Here is a 23,272-nt window from a genome sequence, read left to right on the forward strand (position 1 = left end):
TTTCTTTTTATCACATAGGCAACTGATGTACAGGCATTCCTAAGAAATAGCACTAATTGAGTAGTGCAGTACCAGTGCAATAAAAGCCACTGGTGGAGTAGTACCGATATATAATTGCATATGTAGGGTTACATGCCATTTTTTTTCTGTACCTGTACCAAGTACTCTACATGTTTTATGATAAGCTGAAATCTTTCTGAAGTCTCTTTTCGTATACAGGTAATAATAACGACACAAAAAATTTCACAAAAAAGTAATTTTAATGAAGAGCTGGTAAATTACAAATGAAGATACTGAATATATAAAACAAACAAAAAATAGAGATAAATGCACACTAATTTGTTCTTGCATACAACTTTTCATACATCTGCATGCTAAATAAAATGGGAAAACTCACAACGCTCAAACGTTTAATACTAGCACCGTAGTATGGAATACTGTAGTATTGCACGCAAATCAAACTGCCAAACTGGGGTAAAAAATTATGTACAACTGATTTTGGCACATATGGAACAACTTACACCAGTCTGCTAGGACCAAGATGTACACATATATATATATTGTTAAGGCACACTGGTTTATTATGTCATATATAGGTCTACTAAGGCTTATACTGTGTACATCACACATTGTGTAATGTCATTTAGGACCACAAAAGCTTACATCATGTACACAACAAAAACTTGTATATATGACAAAATTATGTTGTTTACACAATTTTGATCTTTCATGCTGTATTTTACCAATTATAACACACAGATTCATTTCATAAAGGAAAAAGATTGGTAGAATAAACTATACCACACAAAAGCTTATGCATGTTTTGTGTATATGAAACCAAGAAATATAACATCCTACGAACTTTGAAAACTGATCAGAATAATAATTGAAACTCCAATTATTACTAATCATAAATTATAGATTTAAAGTAAAATACAGTATATAAGGCAACATTCCATAGAGGATCTATAAACTAGCTAAATATTTACCTACACTAGCCACATAAAACTATAGAAAATTACTTGTATTTTAATTATGATGTGTGAAAATAAGGGTTTCTTAGTGTAACCTGCTAATATCGATTACAGGCACTGGAACAGAAATAAACAATAAATCTTCCTTCATATCGAGAAATGAGCATTATGAATTATTTGGTCTTTTCATTTGTAAACAAATATATACAAATCATTCTTGAAAACAATATATAGAAATTAAACTGTATGTTTACCTCTTGATATCCTATCAGCATATTGCCATGAAGCGATATTCTAAACATAACAAGATGATATGGACTAATTACCTGAAACAATTGACATCATCATCACCAACATGCAACTAATTTTCTATTAAACCGATAGTAATACCCACATAGCTTAATTAAACATTGATAGTATAATTACTGTGACACAAAAACACATAAACATTGGTACATAAGAGTAATTACACTGACATTGTCAATCACACTTTTTATAATGTAATTACAGTGGCATTGTCAATCACACTTTTTATAATGTAATTACAGTGGCATGGTTCATATATTGTCATTACACTCATTATGATGTAATTACAATAACTTAGTTGATATAATGAAATAATGTCAATCAAATGGTAACTGCAGCGACAATGTAATTCAACTGTTACATTGTAATTAGTTTGGCACTACCAGTAATTTATTAACGATGCAATGTCATCAAATTGGCCACTGATACCAAGGGTAATTGTACAGACAACAATACAGCACAATGTGACGATACAGTGTAATTATTTGGACTATAACATTGTAATTGGACAGTGACACTTTGTTCCTTGAACTGACAATGATAAAGTGTACCTCGTGCTGATAATGATACTGTGTAATCAAACAATAATAGAGTGTAATTAAATAATGATACAGTGTAATTAGACTGTGATACAGTGTAATTAGATGACAACACAGTGTAACCAGACAAATAACACAGAGTAATTAGACTAATATCATATTTTGGCCATTGACACCAAGGGTAATTGTTCTTACAAAGATACAGCACAATGAGACAATAATACAGTGTAATTAGACAATAATACAATGTAATTAGACTTGTGTTGGTTGTAAGTGGATGCCAACAGCAAAGGTTATTGTACTGGCAAAGATACAGTGTAATTAAATAATACAGTGTAACTATAATTTGACATTGATACCAAGGATAATTGTACTGGCAATGATACAGTGTAATTTGACAACAATACAGTATAATAAGACAATGATATAGTGTAATTAGACAATGATACAGTGTAATTAGACAATAATACAGTGTAATCAAGACAATAATACAATGTAATTAAACCACAATGAAATACACAGTAGAATTGAAAAGGACAATGTTTCTGAATATTAAACTCACTAACTGGAAATGGAATATTAATTTTTATTGTGTATCGACAATTTTAAATGAAAAAAAAAGCTTAAAGTGATAGAAAGTGATTAACACCAATATGAATACGATTACAGCATCTGTTTCAAATGATTTGTATTCAAAATTTTCTAATAGTGTGATTAAACTTATTGAAATAATTGAAGACCTGAACTGAATGTTCACACCATAGTCTGATCCTGTAGTGCAATGTACTATCTGTATATAACACACATTTATAGTCATCAACTCTGTCCTTTTCAGATATGTTTACACAGCTTCTATCAAAATAAATGTTGATATAACTATAAATAACTAAAGCAAATTTATAAACTTATAAATAAAGAAAAAAATCTATCAACAACAGAAAACACAATATCTACATGCTGAAAGCGAAGTATACACCAATATACGACTTAAAGTACAAATATACTTACACCGCAAACACAAATCAAGATAATTTTATCATGCAAATATTATTTTTGACAAGAATTTCACACTTATTTCACCACAACCTCACTCAATTAAATATAATAAAATCTATTCATTATGATAATGATTATTGTATTAACTTATATTCGTATATACACAATTTCCCCTCTTCTAATGCCACCCCTTCAAAATTATCTTTTTAATTTTTTTGCACAAAGGAAAGTCAAGAGGATAGTAACTCATAATTATTAAACCAATTATGAATAAATGAAATTCTACGAGATTTAGAAACAAAGTAAAAAGTACATTCAACCACAAACATCAAATCCCAAGAGATGTATCTATGTTTGCTGGGCGAGGATTGGAACACCACAGACAGGTAGCATTGCTTCCCATATCTATGTCCTTTATAAGTGAAGTCTGAGAGATTTCATCCATTATGAGTGTTTTTTCAGCTAAATTACTCTTGGAACAACCTTTGATGGTATACCCGCACCAGCAAGAACATCAGTCACATATTGAGCTAACCATATAGGAATTTCTTCTGTTACTATAAACAAACATGGAAATATTTTCTTGGTGATTCAATACAGGTGTAGCACTGATTTTGAACGATGCAAAGATGATTTTCCATACAGAAGCTGTCCATAAACTTCAACCAAAAACATTGGGTTATCTTATTCTAACGAGTTAATCTTTATGATATGAACTGTCAAAGTTCTATAAAAAAATGTCTTTATAAATGCATTCACAAACCAATCAGACCTGTAAATGAGCGGAGCTATCCCAACTAGTTGGGCACAAATTCTACGAAGCCAATTTATCCTCAGGAAGTCTTCTTTAAGTTACCATGGCAATAATGGGAGGACCGATGTTTTGGAAAATAGTATGTCAGCCAATTTTGCCATTACATGTATAATTTTTCAGCTTAATTGGACCATACCTCAATATTGACCTATTAAAAGCTTCTATTATGTCTGTTCCCAAGTTAAGGAGAAGCCTTGACAAATCCCTCTAATTGTGTCCTTTTGGTTACCATGGCAAGAAAATGAAACCTGATGTTTTGGGAAGTAGTACCATTGTTATTACCGTTCTTCCAAACCCTTTTATATCAATTTTCAGGGTAATCAAAAAATACCTACATTTCAATTTCAAGGAAGCTTCCATTATGTTTCTACAGTAATGATTCTGGAAACACTTGTTGTGTCCAATTATAAACTTTGACAAGTTACACCAATTGACCAAGTTTCATAAAATAAATATCTAAGGACTGATGAGCTATGGACCATTACAAAAGAACCTGTGTATAGTGACCTGGTCACCAAGACAACCAAAAGATCTGATGAAAAAAAAAAAATAAAAAAACTTCATGCACATCCACACATTGTCTATAACATTCCTGTGTAGTTTCAATGAGATCAGTCCACAAGTTTAAGAGGAGTTTTGTGGAAAACAGACATCCAGACGTGCGATTCAAGTATACCACCAACTTCGTTGTGGGGGTATAACCAAAATAATAATGTCATAAGATATCAACTTTTTGTGTAAAATTCCAAAACTTGTGTACATATTGTGTATTATGTAACTACTGAAGAGGCTCCCAAAACTTGACAACACTGTTTTAACATTCCATTTTTGTTTATCAATTTCAAAATAAACAGGAATGCTACAGAAGCTGTATAAGATATGTGAAATCTGTGTGTCCATTAATAACTTTTTGATGTAATCTTGTGTTGCAGATTACTAGTACCACTCAACCAAGTTAAAATATTACCAATGCTACACCTGTAATCAATCGGTAGGAATAGAATAGATAATTATCATAATTAATCCTAGTATAATCACTTTTTATCTTCCCATCATATACAAATAAATATCAATATAAAATCTCAAAAATCTTAGTGTAAATAATAATAAAAAAGTCTTATAAATCAATAACCTTGAATTAGATTCTCTTGTGAAGCAGAAATTTACATATCAACTTTACCATATCTTGGTGAAAGTTTTCATTGTTCACAGTACAAATTGGAATAGCAGCCATACTAAGAATATGCATATTACAACAAACCTAGTACAAGGGCATAGTGTTCAAGGCCTGACGAGTAAAGACATTTTCCCACTTACTCACATCTGGAATATTATAAAACCTGACAAGGACTAAATCTCGGTCCTTTCCACTATTCTATCTATCCTCCTGTAGATTCTAACACAGTCAACAATACAGTATGTATGTAGAGACCTACAGCTGAATGGAGGAGATAAAAATATTCAGCAGTAGAGGGGGAGACCTATACCTCCAGCAGATATTGGACAGTCATAGGGGATATGGGTGTTATAAATCAGTACTGACACTGGACACTAGGAGGGGTTGGAATATACATCAGTACAGTTATTGGACAGGAGAGGATGAACCTATCCACTGGAACAGTGGAAAGTAGGTACAGGCATACTATTGGTCTGATGACTAGAACCAACCATACTATTGGCTGGTGACTAGAACCAGCCATACTATTGGCTGGTGACTAGAACCAGCCATACAGTTGGCTTGTGACTAGAACCAGCCATACCGTTTGCTTGTGACTAGAACCAGCCATACAGTTGGCTTGTGACTAGAACCAGCCATACTATTGGCTGGTGACTAGAACCAGCCATACAGTTGGCTTGTGATGAGAACCAGCCATATAGTTGGCTTGTGACTAGAACCAGCCATACCGTTGGCTTGTGACTAGAACCAGCCATACCGTTGGCTTGTGACTAGAACCAGCCATACAGTTGGCTTGTGACTAGAACCAGCCATACAGTTGGCTTGTGACGAGAACCAGCCATATAGTTGGCTTGTGACTAGAACCAGCCATACAGTTGGCTTGTGACTAGAACCAGCCATACAGTTGGCTTGTGACTGGGATCTACAATAATGAGGGTCTGATGACTAGAATCAGTAATACTGTTGAACTGGCCACTAGGACACACCATACTTTTGGCCTTGTGACTAGGGGCAGTAAAACTGCATCAGGTGACCTGGAATTAACCGTAAATTTGGAGTTATAATTAGGACCAGTCATACTGTAGGTCTTGTGACTAGGTGTGGCCATACTGTTAGCCTGACGACTAGGGACTAACCATAAGATTAGTCATATTGTTTGCCTGGTAACCAGGACAAGCCATACCTTTTGCCTGGTTACTAGATAGTCTGGTGACTAGGACAAGCCATACTGTTGGCCTGGTCATGAGGACTGGTCATACTACTGACTTAGTGACTAAAGCTAGTAAAACTATCCACCATATAAACAGATAACATTATTGCTTGGGATACTGGAACATTCCATTCTGGAGCCCAACAATTGTTACCCAAGAAATAATGGCTTTATAAGAAGAACAGAAATGAAAAAGAAAAAAATCTATAACCAACTTTTGTTTTTTATGACAAAGTGAAAGCATTTGATTCTAGTCCAAAATGGAATCTGAAAATGCTCTGACTAGCCTCTTGTCTAACTAATTCTTTACTACATTAGGGAATACTGCTAACTTTCCAACAAGTGTCTGCCTTCCTTGTGGTGTGGAAGTGTTGGTCTCTCTATAAAACATTATGTTATCTTCACCACTACAAAGGTAAGTTTGTTAAAGTAAATCTGGGCTTTCAAACACTTCATGTCATGAAGCATTCCCTCTTCAATCACGAGCATTAGGTTCCTTGACACCATAATAAATCGAAAGAAAACTTGCAAGAAACCATGGTCAGATATCTTAAGGACCTCACCTCTCACTTTTTCAATGATTAAATTCATTGATGATGAAGTCAGAACAAAACTCCTATTGGTAAAGTCCAAACTCAACATGAACAACATAGTTGGTACCAAAACCCCTTCTGTATTCTTGTATTCTTGATTTTTCCTTAACTGGCCAACTTTCCATGCCATTGAAATTTTGTCTTTATTTGGATCTACACATCCCTTGTATTAAGTACCTACATACACCACATTTTAATAAGCACTAGATTTGTAATTTAATGGCACTTCATCAAAAATCTAATTCACCATGCCACATATCTTGTATCTGATTTTAATATGTACTTTGTACATATAAAATATAGAATAAACATTATTATTGTGAGTATTTTCATATTCCTATATTGCTTTCAGCAATGAAATTTAAAGAAAACATTTGATGTCTTCCTCTCCATAACTTTTGGTGTATGTCCTTGACCATTGTTCTTGCCGTCTGTCCTTGACCTAGTTCATCCTCCTACAGTAATATCCAAGTACCTTACATTTTTCACAGAGGTGCTGTGGGTGCACCTTGCTCTGATCCGACACATCTAAGCCATCCGGTTTTTCAAGAGGCCTCTGAGAAGTGATAAAAACATGCTTGAGCTGATGGTCGTCGTTTAAAATATATTCTCTGAATTAGATTGATATCTGTATGTGTTTTGTGTAAGCAAAACAGTATGAAGTTTAGTACGGGAATCAATGACAGTATTCCAGTCTGATGTACAAGAACCAACTTGTTTGCAAGAGCATCTTAATTGAAGGATATACCTGTTTGCAAGTAAATGTGCAAGGCACCAGAAGATTTACCTGTTTGTAGGTATAAGTGTGGAGACATCAGAAGATTTAGCTGTTTGTGAGTATAAGTGTAGGGACATCAGAAGATTTAGCTGTTAGTGAGTATAAGTGTGGAGACATCAGAAGATTTAGCTGTTTGTGAGTATAAGTGTGGAGACATCAGAAGATTTAGCTGTTTGTGAGTATAAGTGTGGAGACATCAGAAGATTTACCTGTTTGTGAGTATAAGTGTGGAGACATCAGAAGATTTACCTGTTTGTGAGTATAAGTGTGGAGACATCAGAAGATTTAGCTGTTTGTGAGTATAAGTGTGGAGACATCAGAAGATTTAGCTGTTTGTGAGTATAAGTGTAGGGACATCAGATGATTTACCTGTTTGTAGGTATAAGTGTGGAGACATCAGATGATTTACCTGAGGACATGATTTACCTGTTTGTACCTGTTTGTAGGTATAAGTGTGGAGACATCAGATGATTTACCTGTTTGTGAGTATAAGTGTGGAGACATCAGATGATTTACCTGTTTGTGAGTATAAGTGTAGGGACATCAGAAGATTTACCTGTTTGTGAGTATAAGTGTGGAGACATCAGAAGATTTACCTGTTTGTGAGTATAAGTGTGGAGACATCAGAAGATTTAGCTGTTTGTGAGTATAAGTGTAGGGACATCAGAAGATTTACCTGTTTGTGAGTATAAGTGTGGAGACATCAGAAGATTTACCTGTTTGTGAGTATAATTGTAGGGACATCAGATGATTTACCTGTTTGTGAGTATAATTGTAGGGACATCAGAAGATTTAGCTGTTTGTGAGTATAAGTGTGGAGACATCAGAAGATTTAGCTGTTTGTGAGTATAAGCTGTTTGTGTAAGGTGGAACATCAGAAGATTTAGCTGTTTGTGAGTATAAGTGTGGAGACATCAGAAGATTTAGCTGTTTGTGAGTATAAGTGTGGAGACATCAGAAGATTTACCTGTTTGTGAGTATAAGTGTAGGAACATCAGAAGATTTAGCTGTTTGTGAGTATAAGTGTGGAGACATCAGAAGATTTAGCTGTTTGTGAGTATAAGTGTGGAGACATCAGAAGATTTAGCTGTTTGTGAGTATAAGTGTGGAGACATCAGAAGATTTAGCTGTTTGTGAGTAAATGTGGTTGGTGAGTATACTTGTTAGGACATTAGATGATTTACCTGTTTGTGAGTATAAGTGTAGGGACATCAGAAGATTTAGCTGTTTGTGAGTATAAGTGTGGAGACATCAGAAGATTTACCTGTTTGTGAGTATAAGTGTAGGGACATCAGAAAATTTACCTGTTTGTGAGTATAAGTGTGGAGACATCAGAAGATTTACCTGTTTGTGAGTATAAGTGTAGGAACATCAGAAGATTTAGCTGTTTGTGAGTATAAGTGTAGGGACATCAGAAGATTTAGCTGTTTGTGAGTATAATCAGAAGATTTACCTGTTTGTGAGTATAAGTGTGGACATCAGAAGATTTACCTGTTTGTGAGTATAAGTGTAGGAACATCAGAAGATTTAGCTGTTTGTGAGTATAAGTGTAGGGACATCAGAAGATTTAGCTGTTTGTGAGTATAAGTGTGGAGACATCAGAAGATTTACCTGTTTGTGAGTATAAGTGTAGGGACATCAGAAGATTTACCTGTTTGTGAGTATAATTGTAGGGACATTGATGATTTACCTGTTTGTGAGTATAATTGTAGGACATCAGATTTAGCTGTTTGTGAGTATAAGTGTGGAGACATCAGAAGATTTAGCTGTTTGTGAGTAAATGTGGTTGGTGAGTATACTTGTTAGGACATTAGATGATTTACCTGTTTGTGAGTATAATTGTAGGGACATCAGATGATTTACATCAGATGATTTACCTGTTTGTGAGTATAATTGTAGGGACATCAGATGATTTACCTGTTTGTGAGTATAATTGCAGGGACATTGATTATTTACCTGTTTGTGAGTATAATTGTAGGGACATCAGAAGATTTACCTGTTTGTGAGTAAATGTGGTTGGTGAGTATACTTGTTAGGACATTAGATGATTTACCTGTTTGTGAGTATAATTGTAGGGACATTAGATGATTTACCTGTTTGTGAGTATAATTGTAGGGACATTAGATGATTTACCTGTTTGTGAGTATAATTGTAGGGACATTGATGATTTACCTGTTTGTGTATAAGTATAATTGTAGTATAATTGTAGGGACATTAGATGATTTACCTGTTTGTGAGTATAATTGTAGGGACATTGATGATTTACCTGTTTGTGAGTATAATTGTAGGGACATTGATGATTTACCTGTTTGTGAGTATAATTGTAGGGACATCAGATGATTTACCTGTTTGTGAGTATAATTGTAGGGACATTGATGATTTACCTGTTTGTGAGTATAATTGTAGGGACATTAGATGATTTACCTGTTTGTGAGTATAATTGTAGGGACATCAGATGATTTACCTGTTTGTGAGTATAATTGTAGGGACATCAGATGATTTACCTGTTTGTGAGTATAATTGTAGGGACATCAGATGATTTACCTGTTTGTGAGTATAATTGTAGGGACATTGATGATTTACCTGTTTGTGAGTATAATTGTAGGGACATCAGATGATTTACCTGTTTGTGAGTATAATTGCAGGGACATTGATTATTTACCTGTTTGTGAGTATAATTGTAGGGACATTGATGATTTACCTGTTTGTGAGTATAATTGTAGGGACATTGATGATTTACCTGTTTGTGAGTATAATTGTAGGGACATCAGATGATTTACCTGTTTGTGAGTATAATTGTAGGGACATTGATTATTTACCTGTTTGTGAGTATAATTGTAGGGACATCAGATGATTTACCTGTTTGTGAGTATAATTGTAGGGACATCAGATGATTTACCTGTTTGTGAGTATAATTGTAGGGACATCAGATGATTTACCTGTTTGTGAGTATAATTGTAGGGACATCAGATGATATTCCTGTTTGTGAGTATAATTGTAGGGACATCAGATGATTTACCTGTTTGTGAGTATAATTGTAGGGACATCAGATGATTTACCTGTTTGTGAGTATAATTTTAGGGACATCAGATGATTTACCTGTTTGTGAGTATAACTGTAGGGACATTATATGATTTACCTGTTTGTGAGTATAACTGTAGGGACATTGATGATTTACCTGTATGTGAGTATAACTGTAGGGACACCAGAAAATTCACCTGTTTGTGAGTATAATTGTAGGGACATCAGATGATTTACCTGTTTGTGAGGGTAGACATTGATATGACACTTGATGCATTCCTGACCCATGTTGGCCCAGCTGTTTCCGCTCATCCACTTTCGTTTACATTTGGGACATTTGTATTCCCCGAAACATCTCTTCTTTCCTTGGTAGGGTGTGAGTCCCTCCCCCTTGGGCCGAGCCTGAAGTATAAATCAAAAGAAGCATGTTATGGAAATGAAGGTCTTCACTAAGTTGGATATTTCAGCAAGAAGACTCCTGTAGTGTTGTCAATATTTTGGTCATTTCAGGTTGGAGTCTTGCTACCAACGTTAACATTAATGACCCCCACTACACAGCCTTTAATTCCTTGTTCCAGAGACAATTTATAGAAGATACGATGGAAAACATTCATCTTTTACATTTAATCTCACAATGTCTCCATAATAGGCCTTGCCATGAGGGCCAGACCCTCCATTTACAATAATCCTCTTTATCACAGGTTCCAGATCCAATTCATTTTTATTTAGGAGAAGAGAATCTCTCTATTTTCCTTTCAAAACCCCTTCGCCTCAAGCCGTCCATGTTAAGGGTGACAATGGTTGTGGTAAACTCTCTGTAGGTGTAAAACAATGACAATTCCCTTTACTTATTTATGTCCAAGCCATACTATATAATATATGTATAATGTGTCATTGGCCATTTTTCCAAACCTTTCACGCAATTTCATTTAAATCTTACTATACTCACTACAAATACATAATTTAGCAGGTGGAAGTATTAGACAATAAAGCCCTGTTAATATCTATAAATAAATAAAACCTGCAAGTCACTCCTGAGGGTCCATCTTAAACTAAAATAAATATTCCCATACACGTGTACACTATCATTGTATGCAAAACAATTCTGTTGTTAACACTGGTTATTGAGTCAGTGCCAACAACATGCAGGACAATTGATACTTCTCCATATCTATAACACATGTCAGCCTTAGAAATGTATTAGATGTACAACTCTTGTCCTTTCATCAACTTGTGCAATAAGTAATTTGTCAACTAATGAAATAAGTCCATCAACTTGTGTAACAAGCAAGAAATTATTTCCCTTATTCATCAATAATTACGTCCTTCATCTTTGTCTAAATGGCTGAATGTACAAAACCTGGAGTTAGTAACATTTTTACCTATGGACCAATATATATGAATAAGTACCTACAGGTTTTGTTACTAATCCCCTCCTAAGGACCAGTACCTACAGGTTTTGTTACTAATCCCCTCCTAAGGACCAGTACCTACAGGTTTTGTTACTAATACCCTCCTAAGGACCAGTACCTACAGGTTTTGCTACTAATACCCTCCTAAGGACCAGTACCTACAGGTTTTGTTACTAATCCCCTCCTAAGGACCAGTACCTACAGGTTTTGTTACTAATACCCTCCTAAGGACCAGTACCTACAGGTTTTGCTACTAATACCCTCCTAAGGACCAGTACCTACAGGTTTTGTTACTAATCCCCTCCTAAGGACCAGTACCTACAGGTTTTGTTACTAATACCCTCCTAAGGACCAGTACCTACAGGTTTTGTTACTAATACCCTCCTAAGGACCAGTACCTACAGGTTTTGTTACTAATACCCTCCTAAGGACCAGTACCTACAGGTTTTGTTACTAATCCTCTCCTCAGGACCAGCACCTTCTGAAGGACCAGTACCTGTAGGTTTTGTTACTAATCCTCTCCTCAGGACCAGCACCTACCGAAGGACCAGTACCTGTAGGTTTTGTTACTCATCCCCTCCTCAGGACCAGTACCTGTAGGTTTTGTTACTAATCCTCTCCTCAGGACCAGCACCTTCTGAAGGACCAGTACCTGTAGGTTTTGTTACTCATCCCCTCCTCAGGACCAGTACCTACAGGTTTTGTTACTAATCCTCTCCTCAGGACCAGCACCTTCTGAAGGACCAGTACCTGTAGGTTTTGTTACTAATCCTCTCCTCAGGACCAGCACCTACCGAAGGACCAGTACCTGTAGGTTTTGTTACTCATCCCCTCCTCAGGACCAGTACCTGTAGGTTTTGTTACTAATCCTCTCCTCAGGACCAGTATCTATAGGTTTTGTTAAACATCACTTACTATATAGAACAGTACCTATAGGTTTTGTTAACCATCACTAACTATGAACCAGTACCTATGAACCAGCAGTGTTCACCATTACCCCTGAATGACAGGACTAGTATAGGTGTAGGTAAACATGCCTATCTATGAACCAGTACCTATGAACCAGCAGTGTTCACTATTACCCCTGAATGACCGGACTAGTATAGGTGTAGGTAAACATGCCTATCTATGAACCAGTACCTATGAACCAGCAGTGTTCACTATTAGGCTTGAATGACCTGACCCGTGTAGGTGTAGGTAAACATGCCTACTTATGGATGATAGATGATGTAACAGGAAAGTTATGTACGCATCTATTTATAGAGCTGCTTTGTTTACATTGTATGCAATGAAACCCCAATCAGTATGTACAGTGTTCTACTGATATAACTGTAAACCATAATCATCTCCGCAGTGATACATACTGACAAAACATCAAAATATTTCTACAGCCCCATAAACATAACATTGATACCAAAAATTACATCCTCTGTACTTTCGGTTTTGGAAGTTATGAAATCAACACACAGATTATGTTGTTTTAGTCATTTAAGAACTCGTGTATATTTAATTATGGATTACAAATCAGGTAAAGTAATATGAGAAACTATTTACCAATTCTGAATGGAGCAATTAGTCACATACAAGACATTCAACAATTAATGGACAACACAATGGGATTTTAATCATATTTACAAAATGTTCAGTTCCAGAATACTTAGGATCCTTCTATTTGATATACTTTTTGATCCATTTAAAGCTGGATTTCTGCCTGATGTAGACAGTCATAATTAACTGCATGACATTGGTGAGTGTTTAAGTTTAGTGTGTACAGGAGTTGTGATACCCTCATCATTCATGCCTAAGACCTCTAATTCATTAACCAATCAAGCTCCAATTAGTAGTAATTCAATTCAAACAACTGATCTCCTTCATTTCTCCCCAATAATAAAAATGAAGCGAGTCAGGAAAGGGCTCACAGACGGACCCCTACCCCCTCATCTTTTTATTTCAAGCGTTACCTTTAAGCCTTTAAGTTTAACAAATGATCGCCACAATCTAATCAGGTGTAGAACTTCGATGTTTTGATTCTATGGTATTTATATGAACTAAATCTTTTCTTTTTTTTTTTTTTTTCAAAGTGGTCTACTGTGACCTTTGACCCTTAAACCTTTGACCACTGACAACCAAGCTCTAATCTGATATAAAACTTGATGATGTGATGCTGTGGTACGAATATGAATTAAATCAGTTGAGAAGAATGAGATAACTTTTACACAACTTTCATGTAACTATACTCCCCCGCCCTCTTAATCATAAGGGACCATTACAAAAACAAAGTTTTGGAATCTTTTGATCTTTCGTTATACAGTAAATATACAGAAATATACATTGTTCAAACTACAAGCATAATGATACAACGTAAAGTTATGAAATGTAATCCTTGCAAGTTTTAATGTAAATCATTATTGATGTAACTTGGAGATGCCCATTTTTCTTTTAACCTCTGATAGATCAAATATTTCTTGTTACAATGGAACCTTCTTAAATTGTAATTATTTACCTGGCATGCATGTTCCTTGTCCTTAGTATGTTCAATAAATATCATAACTGTAAAGCATTATTCAAGTTAGTAGATAATTACAACCACTTGAGTAATGAACGAAGAATATGATTCATAATTTTATTTTCCATAACAGTGACCTTGACATATCATAGAGAACGATATTCATCTCTTACAAAGCTGTTTCATCAAACTAAGAAAGTATGATTTTAAACTGACTATAACATTAATGATAAAGAATGTGTTGGACAAATGGAACAAATTATTTATTGAAATGCAAAAATGGGACATAATAATACCTCCCACCTATGTGAAAGGTATAAAAAATATTTCACATTTGCTAATAATCAGATTTCACATTTTTCAGATTTTATTAGGAAGACTGAATAATGACATTAAAACTCTCCATCACATTTCAGAGATGAGGTTGATATCAATATTCCACATGTGTCTCTAAAATCTAAAGCATCTCTTTTGAATTTGCAAGCTTATGCATTGTTGTCCTATTCTTTTTGGAACAAGTAATAAAAAGACTTGTCCCACGTCTGCATTCCACAGGGTAATGTGTACCTTGACAACAAGCAGAACAACAGTCGAACAGAGGAAGGAGGCGTACCCAGTGATGGGAGAAATCTACAAATCTCTACACTTATTGGAGTTGACAGGCCAACAACTAACACTGAATTCCAAGTCTCACTACCTACTCAGTATATTAATGGCCACAAGTAGAGACCTATACAACTGTTGAATTTCATTGGCCAGGAGAAAAGTCTATTGTGTTGTGTAGCTGATCATGTTTATAATACATCATGGTCCATGAAACTGGCAGGAGGCCAAACCTGTTAGTCATAGAGATGTATATCTCCTACCCTCAACACATACCCTCCCCCCTCACCCAATATACACATCTACATATGATACTATCTTGTATCCTCAACCCACCTCCACCCTCACCTGCACCAAACCGCATAACTCGCCCTCACACATTAATTCACCACAGAACCACATCTCCCTCATACACTGTCACACAACCTCATCCTCCAAACACTACCACACAACACAACCTCATCCTCAAAACACTACCACACAACACAACCCCATCCTCCAAACACTACCACACAACACAACCCCATCCTCCAAACACTACCACACAACACAACCTCATCCTCCAAACACTACCACACAACACAACCCCATCCTCCAAACACTACCACACAACACAACCCCATCCTCCAAACACTACCACACAACACAACCCCATCCTCCAAACACTACCACACAACACAACCTCATCCTCCAAACACTACCACACAACACAACCTCATCCTCCAAACACTACCACACAACACAACCTCATCCTCCAAACACTACCACACAACACAACCTCATCCTCCAAACACTACCACACAACACAACCTCATCCTCCAAACACTACCACACAACACAACCTCATCCTCCAAACACTACCACACAACACAACCTCACAACACTACCACACAACACAACCTCATCCTCCAAACACTACCACACAACACAACCTCATCCTCCAAACACTACCACACAACACAACCTCATCCTCCAAACACTACCACACAACACAACCTCATCCTCCAAACACTACCACACAACACAACCTCATCCTCCAAACACTACCACACAACACAACCTCATCCTCCAAACACTACCACACAACACAACCGCATCCTCCAAACACTACCACACAACACAACCTCATCCTCCAAACACTACCACACAACACAACCTCATCCTCCAAACACTACCACACAACACAACCTCATCCTCCAAACACTACCACTCAACACAACCTCATCCTCCAAACACTACCACACAACACAACCTCATCCTCCAAACACTACCACACAACACAACCTCATCCTCCAAACACTACCACACAACACAACCTCATCCTCCAAACACTACCACACAACACAACCTCATCCTCCAACACACTACCACACAACACAACCTCATCCTCCACACACACTACCACACAACACAACCTCATCCTCCAAACACTACCACACAACACAACCTCATCCTCCAAACACTACCACACAACACAACCTCATCCTCCAAACACTACCACACAACACAACCCCATCCTCCAAACACTACCACACAACACAACCTCATCCTCCAAACACTACCACACAACACAACCTCATCCTCCAAACACTACCACACAACACAACCTCATCCTCCAAACACTACCACACAACACAACCTCATCCTCCAAACACTACCACACAACACAACCTCATCCTCACACACACACTCCACACTACCACACAACACAACCTCATCCTCCAAACACTACCACACAACACAACCTCATCTTCCACACACACTACCACACAACACAACCTCATCCTACCACACACACACACTACCACACAACACAACCTCATCCTCCAAACACTACCACACAACACAACCTCATCCTCCAAACACTACCACACACACTACTCCAAACACACCACACACACAACCTCATCCTCCAAACACTACCACACAACACAACCTCATCCTCCATACACACTACCACATCACACAACATCATCCTCCATATATACCACACAACACACATCATCCTCCACACACAATACTACATCACACAATCTCATCCTCCACACACACTACTACATCACATAACCTCATCCTCCATACTCACCACTACATCACATAACATCATCCTCTATACACACTACTACATCACATAACACAATCCTCCATACACACTACTACATCATACAACCTCATCCTCCACACACACTACTACATCACACAACCTCATCCTAAACACACACTACTACATCACACAACTTTATCCTCCACACACACTACCACACCACACAACCTCATCCTCCACACACACTACTACATCACATAACCTCATCCTCCATACATACTACTGCATCACATAACCTCATCCTCCATACACACTAATACATCACACAACATCATCCTCCATATATACTACTACATCACACAACATCATCCTCCACACACAATACTACATCACATAATCTCATCCTCCACACACACTACTACATCACATAACCTCATCCTCCACACTCACTACTACATCACATAACCTCATCCTCCACACACACTACTACATCACACAACCCCATCCTCCATACTCACTACTATATCACATGACCTCATCCTTCATACATACTACTACATCACACAACCTCATCCTTCATACATACTACTACATCACACAACCTCATCCTAAACACACTACCACACCACATAACCTCATCCTCCATAAACACTAAGACATCACACAACCTCATCCTCCACACACACTACTACATCACACAACCTCATCCTCCACACACACTTCTACATCACATAACCTCATCCTCCATACACACTACTACATCACACAACCTCATCCTCCACACACACTACTACATCACATAACCTCATCCTCCACACACACTACTACACCACATAACCTCATCCTCCACACACACACTACTACATCACATAACATCATCCTAAACACACTACCACACCACATAACCTCATCCTCCATACACACTACTACATCACACAACCTCATCCTCCATACACAATACTACATCACATAACCTCATCCTCCACACTCACTACTACATCACATAACCTCATCCTCCACACACACTACTACATCACACAACCCCATTCTCCATACTCACTACTATATCACATGACCTCATCCTCCACACACACTACTACATCACACAACCTCATCCTTCATACATACTACTACATCACACAACCTCATCCTTCATACATACTACTACATCACACAACCTCATCCTAAACACACTACCACACCACATAACCTCATCCTCCACACACACTACTACATCACACAACCTCATCCTTCATACATACTACTACATCACACAACCTCATCCTTCATACATACTACTACATCACACAACCTCATCCTAAACACACTACCACACCACATAACCTCATCCTCCACACACACTGCTACATCACACAACCTCATCCTCCATACACACTACTACATCACACAACCTCATCCTCCACACACACTACTACACCACATAACCTCATCCTCCACACACACACTACTACATCACATAACATCATCCTAAACACACTACTACATCACATAACCTCATCCTCCATACACACTACTACATCACACAACCTCATCCTAAACACACTACTACATCACACAACCTCATCCTCCATACACAATACCACATCACACAACCTCATCCTCCACACACACTACCACACCACATAACCTCATCCTCCACACACACTACTACATCACACAACCTCATCCTCCACACACACACTACATCACACAACCTCATCCTAAACACACTACTACATCACACAACCTCATCCTCCATACACAATACCACATCACACAACCTCATCCTCCACACACACTGCTACATCACATAACATCATCCTAAACATACTACTACATCACACAACCTCATCCTCCACACACACTGCTACATCACATAACATCATCCTAAACATACTACTACATCACATAACCTCATCCTCCACACACACTGCTACATCACATAACCTCATCCTCCATACACACTACTACATCACACAACCTCATCCTAAACACACTACTACATCACACAACCTCATCCTCCATACACAATACCACATCACACAACCTCATCCTCCATACACACTACTACATCACACAACCTCATCCTCCATACACAATAACACATCACACAACCTCATCCTCCACACACACTGCTACATCACATAACATCATCCTAAACATACTACTACATCACACAACCTCATCCTCCACACACACTGCTACATCACATAACATCATCCTAAACATACTACTACATCACATAACCTCATCCTAAACACACTACTACATCACATAACATCATCCTAAACATACTACTACATCACATAACCTCATCCTCCATACACACACTACTACATCACATAACATCATCCTAAACACACTACTACATCACATAACCTCATCCTCCATACACACTACTACATCACACAACCTCATCCTAAACACACTACTACATCACACAACCTCATCCTCCATACACAATACCACATCACACAACCTCATCCTCCACACACACTACTACATCACACAACCTCATCCTCCATACACACTAATACATCACACAACCTCATCCTAAACACACTACTACATCACACAACCTCATCCTCCATACACAATACCACATCACACAACCTCATCCTCCACACACACTACTACATCACACAACCTCATCCTCCATACACACTAATACATCACACAACCTCATCCTAAACACACTACCACACCACGCTACCTCATCCTGCACACACACTGCTACATCACACAACCTCATCCTAAACATACTACTACATCACATAACCTCATCCTAAACACACTACTACATCACATAACATCATCCTAAACATACTACTACACCACATAACCTCATCCTCCACACACACACTACTACATCACATAACATCATCCTAAACACACTACTACATCACATAACCTCATCCTCCATACACACTACTACATCACACAACCTCATCCTAAACACACTACTACATCACACAACCTCATCCTCCATACACAATACCACATCACACAACCTCATCCTCCACACACACTACCACACCACATAACCTCATCCTCCACACTCACTACTACATCACACAACCTCATCCTCCACACACACACTACATCACACAACCTCATCCTAAACACACTACTACATCACACAACCTCATCCTCCATACACAATACCACATCACACAACCTCATCCTCCACACACACTGCTACATCACATAACATCATCCTAAACATACTACTACATCACACAACCTCATCCTCCACACACACTGCTACATCACATAACATCATCCTAAACATACTACTACATCACATAACCTCATCCTCCACACACACTGCTACATCACATAACCTCATCCTCCATACACACTACTACATCACACAACCTCATCCTAAACACACTACTACATCACACAACCTCATCCTCCATACACAATACCACATCACACAACCTCATCCTCCATACACACTACTACATCACACAACCTCATCCTCCATACACAATAACACATCACACAACCTCATCCTCCACACACACTGCTACATCACATAACATCATCCTAAACATACTACTACATCACACAACCTCATCCTCCACACACACTGCTACATCACATAACATCATCCTAAACATACTACTACATCACATAACCTCATCCTAAACACACTACTACATCACATAACATCATCCTAAACATACTACTACATCACATAACCTCATCCTCCATACACACACTACTACATCACATAACATCATCCTAAACACACTACTACATCACATAACCTCATCCTCCATACACACTACTACATCACACAACCTCATCCTAAACACACTACTACATCACACAACCTCATCCTCCATACACAATACCACATCACACAACCTCATCCTCCACACACACTACTACATCACACAACCTCATCCTCCATACACACTAATACATCACACAACCTCATCCTAAACACACTACTACATCACACAACCTCATCCTCCATACACAATACCACATCACACAACCTCATCCTCCACACACACTACTACATCACACAACCTCATCCTCCATACACACTAATACATCACACAACCTCATCCTAAACACACTACCACACCACGCTACCTCATCCTGCACACACACTGCTACATCACACAACCTCATCCTAAACATACTACTACATCACATAACCTCATCCTAAACACACTACTACATCACATAACATCATCCTAAACATACTACTACATCACATAACCTCATCCTCCATACACACACTACTACATCACATAACATCATCCTAAACACACTACTACATCACATAACCTCATCCTCCATACACACTACTACATCACACAACCTCATCCTAAACACACTACTACATCACACAACCTCATCCTCCATACACAATACCACATCACACAACCTCATCCTCCACACACACTACTACATCACACAACCTCATCCTCCATAAACACTAATACATCACACAACCTCATAAACACACTACTACATCACACAACCTCATCCTCCATACACAATACCACATCACACAACCTCATCCTCCATACACACTAATACATCACACAACCTCATCCTAAACACACTACTACATCACACAACCTCATCCTCCATACACAATACCACATCACACAACCTCATCCTCCACACACACTACTACATCACACAACCTCATCCTCCATACACACTACCACACCACGCTACCTCATCCTAAACACACTACCACATCACACAACCTCATCCTGCACACACACTACCACACCACACTACCTCCTAAACACACATCACATAACATCACAACATACTACTACATCACATAACCTCATCCTCCATACACACACTACTACATCACATAACATCATCCTAAACACACTACTACATCACAACCTCATACACACTCCATCACACACACACTACTACATCACACACACCCACATCTCATCCTCCACACACACTACTAAACACACTACACACATCACACAACCTCATCCTCCATACACAATACCACATCACACAACCTCATCCTCCACACACACTACTACATCACACAACCTCATCCTCCATACACACTAATACATCACACAACCTCATCCTAAACACACTACTACATCACACAACCTCATCCTCCATACACAATACCACATCACACAACCTCATCCTCCATACACACTACTACATCACACAACCTCATACACACCTCCATAAACACACACATCACACACATCACACATACCTCATCCTATCAACACACAACACACATCACACAACCTCATCCTAAACACACAACCACATCACACAACCTCATCCTAAACACACAACCACATCACACAACCTCATCCTAAACACACAACCACATCACACAACCTCATCCTGCACACACACTACCACACCACACTACCTCATCCTGCACACCACACAACCATATCCTCTAAAAAGCATTACCAGACCACAACCTTCTCTAAACACCCCATCACACCCCAAAACTACAACACACCACCATAGCACACCACAAAACCATATCTCTCCTACAGATGGCCACAAAACAAAACTGAAATCCCACATACCTATAACACCACACAACCCCCATCTTCCAATCCACCACCAACACAAAGACACTCTCACACACAGAAGAACATAAGATCTGCCTGAACACAGGCAGTACCAGTAGTAGAGTAAAACAAAACATGTTTACCTGTGGACAGTCTTTAATGTAATGGCCCTTGGTGAAGCACAGATGACAGAGGTAAGTGCTGGGAGGGCGTTTGCTGGGCTTTCTGTCCAGGGATAGTGACAGGTCACTGAAGTGGTCCACCAGATCATTGATGCTTCCGTAAGGTGAAGTTGATACTTGCTGGGACAACGTACCCTGGAAGGCATTCTGTAAAGATAAACACCCAACAAACATGATAAATATCTTTGATCAAATTTCTACCCTAAAACATGTAAGCAAAGAACTTTCTTTTAAAAAAGTTGCACGACACCATTTTTCAAAAACTGTATTTGAAGGAAACTGAACAAACCAGTATAATTGGAAAGGAATCATTTCTATGCATCCGTCCTGTGTGGCAGAACCGAATATTTGTCAATATTGCAACAAATTTCAGCCTCAACAGTCACCCAGGTTTATTAATGCCATTGTTCTTCTTGTAACAAATAAGTAACGAACAACTCTCATATGGAAAAAGGTAGGTCCAAGGGCTTTAAGTCACCTGAGATCTATAAAAACAGCCATATTTTTTGTAACACTGGCTGTTAATGAAATCATCTTGTTCACAAAATCAATTATATCTGCCATT

The 23,272-nt window shown here is 38.0% G+C and overlaps 1 protein-coding gene across 1 annotated transcript in view; it reads right to left on the reverse strand.

The window, feature by feature from the left end:
* Positions 1–241: 241 nt before the first annotated feature.
* LOC132545690 (zinc finger CCHC domain-containing protein 24-like) overlaps positions 242–23,272 on the reverse strand; it is a 28,068-nt gene continuing 5,037 nt past the window's right edge. The window contains exons 2-4 of the mRNA XM_060209380.1: positions 22,669–22,854; positions 10,646–10,810; positions 242–7,165 (exon numbers count right to left, since the gene is read on the reverse strand). Coding sequence (XP_060065363.1) covers positions 7,052–7,165; positions 10,646–10,810; positions 22,669–22,854 — 465 coding nt within the window. The 3' untranslated portion in view covers positions 242–7,051. The remainder of the gene's footprint in view (positions 7,166–10,645; positions 10,811–22,668; positions 22,855–23,272) is intronic.

This window comes from Ylistrum balloti, unplaced genomic scaffold, assembly GCF_031769215.1.
Source record: "Ylistrum balloti isolate Yb309-2 unplaced genomic scaffold, AGI_CSIRO_Ybal_v1 Utg369852, whole genome shotgun sequence".
Taxonomy (NCBI): Eukaryota; Metazoa; Mollusca; class Bivalvia; order Pectinida; family Pectinidae; genus Ylistrum; species Ylistrum balloti.